General features: G+C 43.4%; 1 protein-coding gene across 1 annotated transcript; it reads right to left on the bottom strand.

Annotated features, from left to right (window-relative positions):
• Positions 1–11044: 11044 nt before the first annotated feature.
• LOC133390961 (uncharacterized) lies at positions 11045–13985 on the bottom strand. Its single transcript, XM_061640473.1, has 2 exons — positions 11204–13985; positions 11045–11058 (listed from the first exon to the last, which is right to left on the bottom strand). Exons 1-2 carry the CDS (start codon positions 13983–13985, stop codon positions 11045–11047), a joined length of 2796 nt encoding a protein of 931 aa, XP_061496457.1.
• Between the last annotated feature and the right edge of the window lie 1518 nt (positions 13986–15503).

The raw sequence follows: 15503 nt of genomic DNA, 5'->3' as shown, positions 1-15503 counted from the left end.
TTGAGACAGTTTCATGAACGTGAACTCGAATGAATAAGGGCATTCTGCGAATCTAACATGGGTTAAAAATCTGGATACATTTTGAACAGTTGAACAGCCCTTGGAAAATACGTAAATAAAACAACTGGGTGATCCGGTTCGAAGGACCAAATGTAGTAAATTACACCGGGTGTGAAATTGGAGGAAAACTTGTGATATTTTAGGAGTAAGAAAAATAACGTGTAGGCGGTTGAACTTTCACTTTGCTAATCAAATGTAGTAAATTACACCGGGTGTGAAATTGGAGGAAAACTTGTGATATTTTAGGAGTAAGAAAAATAACGTGTAGGCGGTTGAACTTTCACTTTGCTAATGTGTATTCACTTGTCCGTTTGAGTTCATTTGTACATGCTATAATTCATTACATAGTTCATTTTATCCTCATCTATTTCCCTGTTTATATTGTAGCCTTCAAGTGTTGTCTGTTTCTAATCCCGTTACCATAATCCCATAATTCATGCCATAATATAATTCAAATAAATATATAAATTGAAATTCAAACATTCCGGCCACCAAAAGAGAATTCTTTTTAAAATTTCAAAAATGCCATAAATTCAAATAAAAGTGAGAAAATTTCAAATATGTCACAAATTCAAATACAGAAGTGAGCGAGCAAAGTATAAACCTAGCTGACCTATAACACTTGACATCTCGCTAATGTCAACAAGGTTTGTTTATTGTATTTCACGTGGTGAAGCTGCGTGACATTCTAACCTTTGCTGCTCAATGGGATTAGGTAGCAATGCGATCCTATTTACTGCTCTGACGATTTCCTTTCCCGAGCCTGTTCGTAGTGTAACTACTCTAACTACACCGTCTTTACCCGGATGTAAAGCAGTTATTCGCCCTTTCGGCCAAACGGTAGGTGGAACGTTATCTTCCTTTACTATAACTAGCTGATTCATTTCTAGCCTGACCGGCGCATTGTTTGCGTGCCTTGCTCTGGCTTGCAGCTGCTGCAAATATTCTGGGTACCACCGGGACCAAATTACTTGTAAATGCTTTTGCACTACTTGGTACTCTTTTAACCGATTGGAAGAAAGCTTACTTAAATCAACCTCCGGTACTGCCTGCATACTACAACCTATCAGAAAATGAGCCGGGGTTAATGCTTCCAAATCAGTTGGTTCGTCGGATAACGGTACCAACGGGCGAGAATTTAAACATTGCTCAACTTGAGCTAAAAGGGTAAGCATATGCTCCTGTGTAATGCTACTAACTCCTATTGTTTTTAGAAGGTGCTTTTTGGCCGATTTTACTGCCGCTTCCCAAAGACCTCCGAAATGAGGTGCACGCGGAGGGATAAATTTCCACACCATCTCATTTTCGGCGCACCAATCAAAAATCCCTCGCCTATCAACCTCATCGATTTTTAGCATCTTGTAGATACGATGCAGTTCATGCGCTGCCCCCTTGAATGTTGTTGCATTGTCTGAATGCAATTCAGCAACCTTCCCTCTCCACGCGACAAAACGACGTAATGCAGCCAAAAATGCAGTCGATGTGAGATCACTCACCAGTTCGATATGAACTGCCCTGGTCGCGAAGCAGACGAATATTGCGATATAAGCCTTGGTGGGACTGCGATTGCGGATGGTGGACTTCAACAAGAACGGACCGCAATAATCCACCCCACTCACCGCAAACGGTCTCGTTGGTGTTACCCGTGACTCAGGCAAATCCGCTACCGCCTGTTTCACCAACGTCGGCTTGTTTCTAAAGCAAGTGTGGCACTGGTGATACACACGCTTTACCATATTTCGGCCTCCAATTAACCAAAACTTCTGCCGCAGTATGGTTAACATTGCTTGTGGTCCGGCGTGCATTTCCTGCTGATGGACCCTTTCTGCCAATAGCACTGACAGACGATGTGATGCTGCAAGGACTGTCGGATGCTTCGTTGCCTCTGGGATGTTGGCATTACCTAGCCGGCCACCGACACGTAACACACCCTGTGCGTCGATGTATGGGGACAACCACTTCAGCTTCGATCTCGCACTAACCTGCTTCCCTCGTTGTAGATCGACCAGCTCTTCCGCGAACGACTCCTGTTGTGCTAGCTGGCACAAACGCAGTTCGGCTTGCTGTAGCTCCTCTGCTGTAAGCGGTGGAACGGAGTGCAGCAACGTCTTGATGTCCGCTTTTACCTTAATGCTCTTGCACGATGATGCCTTGGTTGCCTTAAGCGTTGTGATGAACCGCAAGCAGAAAGCCACAACTCTCCTTAACTTGCCATACCTTGAGTATTTGGCGAACAGTATTGTCGTGATATCCGCAACTGTCTTCGCCAATTTCAACATTCGTTTTTTTCATTTCCCTTTTTTTATTATCTCTTTATCTTTACTGCTGTCTCGTACTTTAGATGTTTAGGATGCTTAGTGCTTTATGACCGCTCTCGTCAACATTCGTCCAAAAACTGATCGCTGTGTCGTTCTCTCTCTCCGTCGTCCCCAAAGCTCTCTCCGATTTTCGTCCGTCTCTCGTGGTCATCGCTCCAATTCGTTTCTCTCCCGCTCTCGTTTCTCTGCCGCTCTCGTTTCTCTGCACTTTGTGCTTCCTTTCTCTGGCTCCGTCTCTCGTCCTAGGTTGCTTATCATTTTGACACTTGCCTATACATCGATCTTCTATATTTTTATTATTTCTTATTCTATTCTCTACATTCGCCTCTACTCCTACTCTATTGATCAATTTGATACAAAACCATATCCCTCAGCTTATTCGGCATCTTAATATCCCTTCTTGGTCTTTTTTGTGAATCAAATTCTGGACTATCATCCGATATCTGTACTTGCCCTTCTCCGGAGTTATTTCTTTTCGAGAGTATGACCGTTGGATTTGTCTTAGGTAATGGTTGTCTTATTGCCTTCTTACAATCTGCCACGTTCCTGGTGTATTGTACGCCTCGATCGTTCTGTAGCACCACCTTCGCACCCTGTCTAGCCAAAACTGTAAATTCTTCTAAGGAAAATGTAGCATCCGTCTTATTTTTCTTGGGAATTGAAATAAAAACCGTATCCCCCACGGTAATGTCAGAATCTTTTGCCCCTCGATGAGAGTCTGCATATTTTTTGCTAATCATTTTAGAGAATTTATCCTGCTCACGTACGTTACATCTATCCACGTGGTTATATAATTTGGATTCCCAAAGGCTCGGGAAGAATCCCCGATATCGCCATCCTACTAATAACTCGAAAGGTGTTATACCTAGACGGGCGTGTGGTTTCATGTTATTATGTACATGTACGTAAGAGTTTAGGGCTTCCTTCCAACTGCCTCCTTCATGTTTGGCTGCTGCAAGCGCTTTGATGATTCCCTGATTTTGTCTTTCGACGGCTCCGTTAGATTGTGGATTAAGGGGTATAGATTTGTAAACTTTTACGCCTTTCTCTTCCCAGTAAAGAGTAAATTCACTACTTTGAAACGGTGGTCCATTATCGCTCTGAATAGTTAGAGGTAAACCCCAGATAGTAAATATTCTGTTTAAGGCCATAATGGTACTCTTAGCGTCTATGTTATTCATCTCATTTACGGCTATATATCTTGAGTATGTATCGACAACTACTAAAAACTCGCCTGTTCCACAACCAGGAATTGATAAAAAATCGATTTGGAGGACTTGCCAAGGGCCGTCAGGCAACGTACGATTCGTAAGAGGTACCGGTGGGTTTTTTCTTGATATTGCTAAACATGTGGTACATTTCTTCACAAAGTTTTCAACGTCCATACTCATGTTAGGCCACCAAAAATATTCTCTCAAAATGCGTTTCATAGCCGAGATACCTAAATGACCTTTATGAGCAATTTGCATTATTTCTGATCTTAATTCAGTTGGTGGTATTACCTTATCGTCCTTGAAGATCAGTGATTCCAGAGAACGAATGGATTTCCTTTCTGCTTCGTACCTTCGAATATTGTCAGGCCAACTTCCAGATCTAATAGCTATTCTTACTGCGTCAAGTTCCATGTCCCTTTCTGACGCCTCCTCGATGTCCCTCCAAGAAACGCTAATAAGACCTCCCCCTAAAGTATACAGAACATGTTTTTCGTCATCTTCGTCGAATGGTTCATCTTCCTCTGTTTTAGCTAACAAACGCGATAAAGCATCTGCCATATTTAAGTGGCCTGGAGTACGCTTCACCGTAAAGTCGTAAGCTTGCAGTCTCAACGCCCAAGCTTCTGCCCTCGTAACCGCTCGCTTACTTTGCCTGCAACTTTCGCCAAAGATAAATTCATTTGCCTCGGAGTCCGTCCGAATGGTAAACGTTTTGCTTGTTAAATAGAATGAGAATCGCTCTACTCCCCAAACTATCGCCAATGCCTCTCTCTGTGTCTGAGGATACTTTTGTTCGGTTCTAGTTAAAGCTTTTGATGCGCATGCAATTATTCGTGGCTTACTATCAGTATCGAATTGCACCAGGGCCGCTCCTAAACCCACCGGAGAAGCGTCTACGTAGAGCTCAGTCTCATCTTTGTAGCTAAAGTATCCTAAGCTAGAAATTGACTTCAACGCTTCATGCTTGAGGTAAACAAATTCATCCTCCTCTGATTCTGTCCAGTAAAATGATTCCGACTTTGCTAGCTCGCGTAAATGTTTCGTCTTGTCTGCTCGCATGTAAATGAAACGCTCTGAAAAATTCATAAATCCTAAGAAACTTTTCACTTCGAGCACAGTCTCCGGTCGACGGAAGTTCCTAACTGCTTTTAGTTTTTCGTCTTCGACACGCATTCCCTTGTCTGACATAAAAAAACCTACAAACTTTACTTGTTTTTTTCCGAAGACGCATTTGTCGTTGTTAATACGTACATTATGATTTTGTAGTCGATCCAGAACTGCTTTCAGGTTTTTATCATGTTCTTCTTTCGTTTTACCGTGTACTAAAATATCATCCAAGTAACATTTTTGTCCACTACAGCCCAACAATATTTTTGTTTGTAATATTTCCTGAAAGATGTCAGGGGCGTTGCACAGACCAAATGGTAGACGTTTGAACCGGTAAGTAGCATTTCCGGCAAAAAAATTTGTAAGATGCCGCGATTGTTTTGCGATTTCTACATGGAAGAACGCACTTGTAAGGTCGATAGTAGAAAAATATTTGGCACCATGAAGGTCGGCCAGAATTTCCTCTAAATTTGGCATTCTAAAAGGTGTGCGTATAATACATTTATTTGGGCCCCTTAGATCAACTACTAGCCGTATATCGTCTTTACCTTTTGGGACGACTAGTAAAGAAGAGCAGAATGACCTATCCATTGAATCCGTAACGAGCTCTATAATCCCTGTATCTAAAAGATCCTGTAGCCTACGTTCGGTCTCCTCTCGAAATGGCAATGGAATGTTCGTAAATATTTTGCGAGATGGTGGCTTGGTAATGTCATACGACAAAATTACCGGGGGAACATTGAATTTTGGGAATTCTTTCTTTGTCGCTACTGCTAAAATTTCGCCTGGAAATCTAACAACACTACCTTGGTAATCGTCCCCACGATCGACTACGACGTTGAGTCCTAACTGCAACACACTGTACCGAAGGGCTGTATCCCTTCCAAGTAAAGGCTTGCCGCCTTTGATAATATAAAATTTTTCGAAAAAACACGGCCTTTCCTCGGAAATAAAAAGCTCCGTAACGAAAGTTCCTACAACGTTTATCTCGCCCGGGCTGGCGTACGCGCGAAGCGGTTTATCGGTACCTTCTGATACACAATATATGTGTTTCTTGGAAGTTTCATCATTATAAAGCTTATCAAAGATACTTTCGTTAACGGTGTTGACCTCTGCTCCTGAATCGATCAGAAAAACCACCGACGTAGAATTTGCTATACGACCGACGATGTATCCACTAGGTATTTCCGTTTCGTGACCACCGTTTATAGTTACTGCCATCTGTTCGACAACCTGAAATAATCATCAAAATTATCAGATCCATGTCATAATTTTCATTGAATACACCTCAATTCAGAAATGTCATTATAGTTACTCTTGTAGATTATTCACCAAATTTATTTTATGCAAACAATTAGTAATTCAAAGAACATTAAAAACTTGAAGAGAAAAAAAAAATACGGACACCGTTTCAACTTTAATAATCACTTACGATATTTGTGTCATCTTTTCCGTCCTCCTCTTTTGCCAACGTGGCAATTTTGCCAGGTTTTGCCGATCTCTCGTCTTCTCGACTGATCCGACGCTTAAGTGTGTTAGGGATTGGCGTTATTCGACAAGCGCGTTCGATATGGCCCGTTTTATGGCAGTTACGACAAACCTTGTCCACAGCATGGCATTTAGACGACACGTGTAAACGGCTGGTGCATCTCCAACAAGGCACAATCTTATTTACCGCCCTTGTACCAACCCGTTCATAGTTGTTTCCGTTATCTCTAAAATTTCTCCAATTTGGCCGTCCTTGGTATTCGATACTTTTTCCACGTAGACCTGAAGGGTGCCGTGCGGAGGAATCAGTTTCTACCCGTCCGCGTGTAACCGCCGCTACTATGGCTTCCGCTTCCGGTTGATGCGTCTTCTTGAAGATTTCTTCGTTCGTTTTGTCCAACTCGTAACCTCTGATCTTATCCACAAGTGCCGTTAAAGTACCTCCCTTGCGCATAACCTTACGACCCGCTTCCCGGATTTTAGAGTTTAGTGCATGTAGTTGAAGAACTTCAGTCACGCTCTCCGTTAACTTTTCTTCATCGAAATCGCACAGCTTGGCTGAAGCTATCACGCGCTTTACGTATTTTAAGTCAGATTCATCTGCACTTTGAGTCAAGGATCTAAACTTTTGACGCTGTACTAGACGATATTCCCGGGATCCAAACAGATCTTTCAACCGTTTCATTGCGTTTGAGTATGGTGCAATAGCTACGTCGGGGAATGCTAGGGTTGGTGTTCCTTCCAAGGTTTCCAGTAGTAATGGTCCAGCCTTAACCTTAAAGACGTTGTTTTTAGTGTGTTCGTCTGTGATGCCGGCGAGCTCCATGGATGCCTCTAATAAATCTTTCCAATTTTCAAAAGATTTGCGATCGATCTCGTCCTTTATATCGAGCGGTTTACATTCCGGAATGTTTATAGATACCGCAGAGAGTGAGTTCATTGAAATAGCTAGTGTGGAGCTGTCATTGCTCGATATGTCAATTGCGGTCGAGTGTCGTGGTTCCATGTCAATGCTTTCCTCAAACGGCATAGCTCTCTGCAGTCGATTGTTCTTAAACTTCATCTTCTGGAGTTTAGCGACTAGTAGCATATTTCTTTTTCTCTCCAACTTTAGCGCCTTCCGCAACTTGTTTCCTTTATTGGGCTTCCTAAAAAAAATAAGATTAAAATTTTGTCCGTTCAATGTGATATATATATATTTTTGCAGCCCTCCCAGAGGCATACATTTTCGAGTAGCCCTCCCGGAGGCGTCCTCATGTTACAAGTAGCCCTCCCAGAGGCGTACCGTTTTTTTTTTTTTATTAGTATCATTATTACATATATATTTGATTTCTTCATTTTTTTTTTTGTAGCCCTCCCAGAGGCGTACATTTTTCGAGTAGCCCTCCCAGAGGCGTCCTCTTTTTACACTCGGCCCTCTCAGAGGCGTTCGTTATTATTATTTTTTTTTTTTGTAGCCCTCCCAGAGGCGTACATTTTCGAGTAGCCCTCCCGGAGGCGTCCTCGTATTACAAGTAGCCCTCCCAGAGGCGTACCTTATTCTTTTGTTTTATTAGTATCATTATTACATATATATATTTGATTTCTTCCTTTGTTTTTTTGCAGCCCTCCCAGAGGCGTACATTTATCGAGTAGCCCTCCCAGAGGCGTCCTCTTTTTACACTCGGCCCTCTCAGAGGCGTTTGTTATTATTATTATTTTTTTGTAGCCCTCCCAGAGGCGTACATTTTCGAGTAGCCCTCCCGGAGGCGTCCTCATGTTACAAGTAGCCCTCCCAGAGGCGTACCGTTTTTTTTTTATTAGTATCATTATTACATATATATTTGATTTCTTCATTTTTTTTTTGTAGCCCTCCCAGAGGCGTACATTTTTCGAGTAGCCCTCCCAGAGGCGTCCTCTTTTTACACTCGGCCCTCTCAGAGGCGTTCGTTATTATTATTTTTTGTAGCCCTCCCAGAGGCGTACATTTTCGAGTAGCCCTCCCGGAGGCGTCCTCGTATTACAAGTAGCCCTCCCAGAGGCGTACCTTATTCTTCTGTTTTATTAGTATCATTATTACATATATGTATTTGATTTCTTCATTGTTTTTTTGCAGCCCTCCCAGAGGCGTACATTTATCGAGTAGCCCTCCCAGAGGCGTCCTCTTTTTACACTCGGCCCTCTCAGAGGCGTTTGTTATTATTATTATTTTTTTGTAGCCCTCCCAGAGGCGTACATTTTCGAGTAGCCCTCCCGGAGGCGTCCTCGTGTCACAAGTAGCTTTCCCAGAGGCGTACTTTATTCTCTTGTTTTTTTTTTTTATTATATATATATATATATATTTGTCTAATTTTTTCTTTTTTTTTTTGTTGCAGCCCTCCCAGAGGCGTACATTTATCGAGTAGCCCTCCCAGAGGCGTCCTCTTTTTACACTCGGCCCCGTTCAGAGGCGTTCGTTATTATTATTTTTGTAGCCCTCCCAGAGGCGTACATTTTCGAGTAGCCCTCCCGGAGGCGTCCTCGTGTTACAAGTAGCCCTCCCAGAGGCGTACCTTATTCTTTTGTTTTATTAGTATCATTATTACATATATATTTGATTTCTTCATTTTTTTTTTTGCAGCCCTCCCAGAGGCGTACATTTATCGAGTAGCCCTCCCAGAGGCGTCCTCTTTTTACACTCGGCCCTCTCAGAGGCGTTTGTTATTATTATTATTTTTTTGTAGCCCTCCCAGAGGCGTACATTTTCGAGTAGCCCTCCCGGAGGCGTCCTCGTGTCACAAGTAGCTTTCCCAGAGGCGTACTTTATTCTCTTGTTTTTTTTTTATTATATATATATATATTTGTCTAATTTTTTCTTTTTTTTTTTGCAGCCCTCCCAGAGGCGTACATTTATCGAGTAGCCCTCCCAGAGGCGTTCGTTATTATTATTTTTTGTAGCCCTCCCAGAGGCGTACATTTTCGAGTAGCCCTCCCGGAGGCGTCCTCATGTTACAAGTAGCCCTCCCAGAGGCGTACCTTATTCTTTTGTTTTATAAGTATCATTATTACATATATATATTTGATTTCTTCATTGTTTTTTTTGCAGCCCTCCCAGAGGCGTACATTTTCGAGTAGCCCTCCCAGAGGCGTTCTCTTTTTACACTCGGCCCTCTCAGAGGCGTTCGTTATTATTATTTTTTTTTTGTAGCCCTCCCAGAGGCGTACATTTTCGAGTAGCCCTCCCGGAGGCGTCCCCGTGTTACAAGTAGCCTTCCCAGAGGCGTACCTTATTCTTTTGTTTTATTATTATATATTTGCAGCCCTCCCAGAGGTGTTCATTTTCTGAGTAGCCCTCCTAGAGATTTTTCTCCTTTACACATAGCCATCCCAGAGGCGTATTTTATATATGTATCAACGTTCTATAATTCCAGAGAACTGCCTCAATTTACCAACTACAATTTGAATTAGTTTGACTAAAATTGATAAAAATTTCACATTCGTACCGAACCGTAAAACATATCTCACGCTTCATGCTAAGCACCGTACTTTAGCGTGAACACCGACTTTCGAAGCAATCCACGCATACATTTGAAGTCATAGCCTATGGAATATTTCGCTTCTTTGTAAAAAAGAAAACGCCATTTTGATCCTGAGTGAAAACGCGGGTTCTCTAGACGTAGTGCACAAACCTGCGCACACACACAATTCTGGCGGACATACACTCCTGTTTGAGCATGTGTGTCTTCTAGATCAGGTATGTCAAACCTCCTGTTCGGTAGAAAATTCTTAGATTTTATTAAACAGTGGATTTGCTTATTCTAATAAAATAATTATAATTACTGATATTTATCTTTCTTTTTTTTTACAATAGTACACTGACTCTTTTTTTTTAATTTAAGAACTATTCTTTTCGGCTCGCGGGTTAAAAATTTAAAACATAAATGTAACGCACTGATGAAAAGTGTTTGACACACCTGCTCCAGAATACGTACGCATACACTTAAAGTCGTGGCGCCCTAACGATCTTTTGTGTTATGTTAACAATAAGAACGCAAAACCACCGGGCAAAAATTCTAAGAATTCGCGTGATATGTGGATGTCATACACGCACAAACACACATGAACACACACTCGCACACCTCTGGTATCGTGCTCGAACAAGAATGCAAATTCCCGGGAAACGGTCATACAACTGTGGTAAGCATTGTTTCCGCGTGAATAGGCACGTTCTTCACACAATGTATGCACACTTGTCGGTATATATTTTTCTTTACAAATCCTCTGTCTTCGGTTAGAAACACCGATCCGTGTTCAATATCGCTTCTGTTCATCCTCAACATGCATCGCTCGTTTATACACATTAAAGCACATTTACTGAATGTCTTTTGCAACCGACATGACGTACTTCACTTCATTTATCAACACTTTCAGCACATTCCCGCAATGCACTGCTCTCAATCCACAAAACGTTTTATACTTACGATCTGGGAGCGTGGTTTGCGCCATTGTCGTGATATCCGCAACTGTCTTCGCCAATTTCAACATTCGTTTTTTTCATTTCCCTTTTTTTATTATCTCTTTATCTTTACTGCTGTCTCGTACTTTAGATGTTTAGGATGCTTAGTGCTTTATGACCGCTCTCGTCAACATTCGTCCAAAAACTGATCGCTGTGTCGTTCTCTCTCTCCGTCGTCCCCAAAGCTCTCTCCGATTTTCGTCCGTCTCTCGTGGTCATCGCTCCAATTCGTTTCTCTCCCGCTCTCGTTTCTCTGCCGCTCTCGTTTCTCTGCACTTTGTGCTTCCTTTCTCTGGCTCCGTCTCTCGTCCTAGGTTGCTTATCATTTTGACACTTGCCTATACATCGATCTTCTATATTTTTATTATTTCTTATTCTATTCTCTACAAGTATGTTGCTAAAATCACACATCGTAGATGTAGTGACAATGTGTGAGACTGCCAGTCGCTCTTCGATGTCAGCCTCGCCTTCCTTCATCGCTGGTTGATCATGGGGCCACTTCTCTTGTCCGTAGGACAGCCAACTCGGTCCATGCCACCAACGTGTACACTGCAGCAATTCTTCCGGACTCAGCCCGCGCGAGATGTCATCCGCCGGGGAGATGTCATCCGCCGCTTCGGAGACGTTAGATGCCCACTTCTTCAAGAGGAAACCTGCCGATTCAAGCATTTGCGAAATTTGCGTTCGCATTCCAACGGCCTCTACTACATCTTCTGCTCCAGTCAACAAATCATCCACATAAAAGTCATGTAGCACTGGGTCGACTGCCAAAGGGTATTGTTGTTTGTGGTCGTGCGCAATTTGTTGTAGTGTTCGAGTAGCTAGAAATGGTGCTGTTGCGGTACCGTAGGTCACCGTTTGCAACTCATACGTGGAAATGGGATCGGAGGGACATTCACGGTAACGTATGCGCAATAGATTTCGATCGTTTTCACAATGACGAATCTGCCGGTACATTTTCTCTACGTCTGCCACTATTGCGACAGCGTGTTTTCGAAAGCGTAGGATGATTGTAAGCAGATCATCCTGCACTGTTGGACCAATCAGCAGAGTATCGTTTAGCGAGTAGCCAGATGTTGTTTTGCAGGATGCATCAAAAACAACACGCACCTTGGTTGTTGTACTGGTCTCTTTGACTACCGCGTGATGAGGAATGTAGCAATGTGGTTTGTTGTCATCAACGGGTTCCGTGAGTTTGATCATGTGTCCCAACGACTCATACTCTCTCATAAATTTAATATATTCCCTTTCCATTTCAGGATTGGCCTTCAGTCGACGTTCTACACCCAGTAAACGATGATCTGCTATCTCTTTTGACAAACCCAGCGTTCTTTCAGGTTTGGGGCTTCGCGGCAAAGACACAATGTAGCGACCTTGTGCATTACGGCTCGTGGTAGCTACGTAATGTTTTTCGCACATGTCCTCCTCAATTGACAAGGCAGGACCTTCCATAATACTCTCAGCCTCCCAAAACCGCTGGAGCAAGCGTTCGATGGCACCTTCGTTGGCGGCCGTGTGACACAATCGTAGATTGGGGCCAGCAAGTTGGGAAGTATTCCCCGAGACCGCCCATCCAAACGCAGTTTCTATCAGCCATGGCCTTCCGTTACCCAATGACTGTTTTCTTCCAGTATGTATCTCCCAGAACGTGTTTCCACCAATTACAACATCGACCTTTCCCGGAACGTGGAAAGACGAGTCTGCCAACTGTACGTTTGGGATGTTCCATTTCGCAATGTTTAAGGGAATGGTTGGAATTTCAGCTGACGGAGTCTTGAGCACTAGAAATTCCATTGACGAATGGAAGTCTTCTCCTAGCGATCGAACGGTCGCTGTGATGGAACCCTTCACGTGCTGTTTGATTTGCCCTATACCCGATACAGCAATGCTTACTTTGGACAGCGGTGTCAACAGTCGATGGGCCATAGATTCGGAGATAAAGTTGCACATCGATCTAACAGTGCTCGTGGAATCTAACAGTGCTCGTGCTGTATGTTTATTGCCATGATCATCTACCAGTTGTAGTTGGACTGTTTCCAGCAGAACCACTTCATCATCCGACTGCGCAACCATTGTGACAATTGGCGTTACGTGCAGCAAGGAGTGATGGCGTGCGTTGCACGTAGTGCATTTAAACGCGGAACGACAATCCCTCACATGATGACTGCGATTGAGGCAGTTCCAACACAGTCGCTCACGGGTGGCTACTTCACGGCGTTGCTGTACGTCCTTTCGCAAGAATGCAGGACAATTGCGCAGATTGTGAAGCTCTGTACAACCCAAAACACACTGTTGAGCTGAAACATTCGGCGAAGTTCTCCTTGCAGTTGCAGCATTGCCCACAATTCTCGGCCTATGGTCGGAGACCCTTCTGTTGCCGGCCACCATTCTCAAACTGCCGTCACCGTTATTGGAAAACTCGCGCGATGATTTTAATATTCGTACACGATCTTGCAAAAAGTCTACTAATTCCTTGTACTTATCTTTTTTATGTTGCGCTGAGTGGTTCTCCCATGCCAGAATGGTCGACGAATCCAGCTTCATCAGAAGCAGGTTGGCGAGCGGCGTGTCCCAGGTGTCCACCGGTTCGTCGAGCTTCTTCAGCCCGTTCACATGCCGCGTGAATTCATCGACGAGCAGCGCCAAATCGTCCACGTTGTCACAGCTCACTGCCGGCAGGTGATGAATTTTCCGATAGTATTCCCGGATCAGCGTACGTGGATTATCGTACCGCTTCAGCAAGGCAGCCCACGTCACCTCGTAATTGTCTGCTGTCAATGTGGTGTGCTCGAAAAGCAAACCAACCTCGCCCTTCAAGGAGGACAGCAGATACTGCAGCTTCATTATATTCGGTATCTCACTGGCACTGTCGATCATCGCCACAAATCGGTCGCGGAACGTTAACCACTTGGTGGAATCGCCATCGAACGTAGGCAATTCGATTTTTGGAAGCCGCAAATTTACTGCACCTGATCGTCCCGAACTATTGAGTGTCGAGCTCGCTAATAGCATCGACTCATTCGACATATTTTGCGCGGCCGTAGGAGGTGGTTGCTTTCGTAGAAGAAAGCCCTTAACGCGACGATACCGTGTATCCATATCACACCGCTCAGTTACACTCGCATCTGTGGCCTCCTCATCGAGTTCCATCACTTTCGCATTTGCATGTAGGAAGTCCTCATAATACCTTTCTAGTTGTTCTAAACACACTGGTATTTCACTGGCATTTTCCTCGACGTAGCCGATCGTAAACTGTTCTATACTTTTCACCAATTCGACCGCTTGATGCCTTTTCAGTTGCACCGATTTCAACTTCTTCTCCATTTTTATTTTAAAAATTGGCGCGAAAGTTCACTGACTTCGCACAGCTTGCACGAAAGTTGTACGCAACGACGATCACGATTGGCGCGAGCTTGATGCGCTAATGGTTGCTTCCAAGGATGGCGGTTTTCGCAATGGTTCCAACGGTCGGCGTCACCTTTCTCACGAACTAGAATACGCACGCACGAAATGTTTTTATCAATACGGAAAAAAACGAAACAAGAATCACAGTACACTAAAGTCAGATTTGCCCGTGATAGCGGGGCAACCCACGTTGTGATTTGCGCAACACAACGGATAGCAAACGAATAAGTCCACACTTTGGTTCACACCAACGGTCACGGAGTGCCGTTTTCCCAAAATTAAGGCCACGTAGTGTCCGTACACAAATTTTCACTGCACGTAGTGCTTCCTTTCACGATCCGGTTCGAAGGACCAAATGTAGTAAATTACACCGGGTGTGAAATTGGAGGAAAACTTGTGATATTTTAGGAGTAAGAAAAATAACGTGTAGGCGGTTGAACTTTCACTTTGCTAATGTGTATTCACTTGTCCGTTTGAGTTCATTTGTACATGCTATAATTCATTACATAGTTCATTTTATCCTCATCTATTTCCCTGTTTATATTGTAGCCTTCAAGTGTTGTCTGTTTCTAATCCCGTTACCATAATCCCATAATTCATGCCATAATATAATTCAAATAAATATATAAATTGAAATTCAAACAGGGTTGATATGTTGGAGGCGCAGCGTTCTGCGTTTTCGATATAGGTAACAATGTGGACAAATGTGGGTTTCAATGTGTAAGTGTTCCGCGGCGGATAGTAAGACCAAGTCCGGACCATTTCCTCTATTTTTTGAAGATATCATAGCACCCTTAACATGTTTATATTTATGTTTATGTTTATTTGTCTATCGATGGACAATAATGCCCTCTCGAACCATTTTAGCAATGTTCTACAATGAGTGTTTTACAATGGATTACAATAACATTAAACAGAAAAATGTGCACTATGGAACCAAATTTAACACAGAAACACGATCATTAAACTCAGTTGGCGAAATCCTCGGCTCAAAAGCGTCGCTGACTGCGTTGAAAGCACGGCACATGAGTAGGAACGGGTCAGAGGAGCCAAATTGCGTTCTACGGTCGTCGAGAGCCAACATTGCCCGAGTCCGGAGCGGCCTGGCCGGAACGTACAAGTTGATGGCAGCCAGTAGTGACGTAGAGTCAATACGGCCGTCGAGAATTCCCGTGATGAACGACAACCTGGTTTTTCGTATTCGCTAACTTAGGGTGGGTAACCCGAGTAGTAAACACCTAGTCCGGTAATCGAGACTTTGGTTCCATGAGCGAAGTGCAAATCGTGTAATTTTACGCTGGATTGATTCCAATCGAGCTAACGGTCGCGCTGCAGTTGGCCACCATACGATATTTGCATATTCCATATGCAAACATTTATATGTGCATAGGGATAAAGCATTACGGTTGCACCAACACTGGAACTCATGCAAGGAAG

Source organism: Anopheles gambiae, chromosome 2, assembly GCF_943734735.2.
Source record: "Anopheles gambiae chromosome 2, idAnoGambNW_F1_1, whole genome shotgun sequence".
In the NCBI taxonomy this organism is placed as follows: domain Eukaryota; kingdom Metazoa; phylum Arthropoda; class Insecta; order Diptera; family Culicidae; genus Anopheles; species Anopheles gambiae.
The sequence above is the reverse complement of the archived record's forward strand: the minus strand, read 5'-3'. Positions and strand labels throughout refer to the sequence as shown.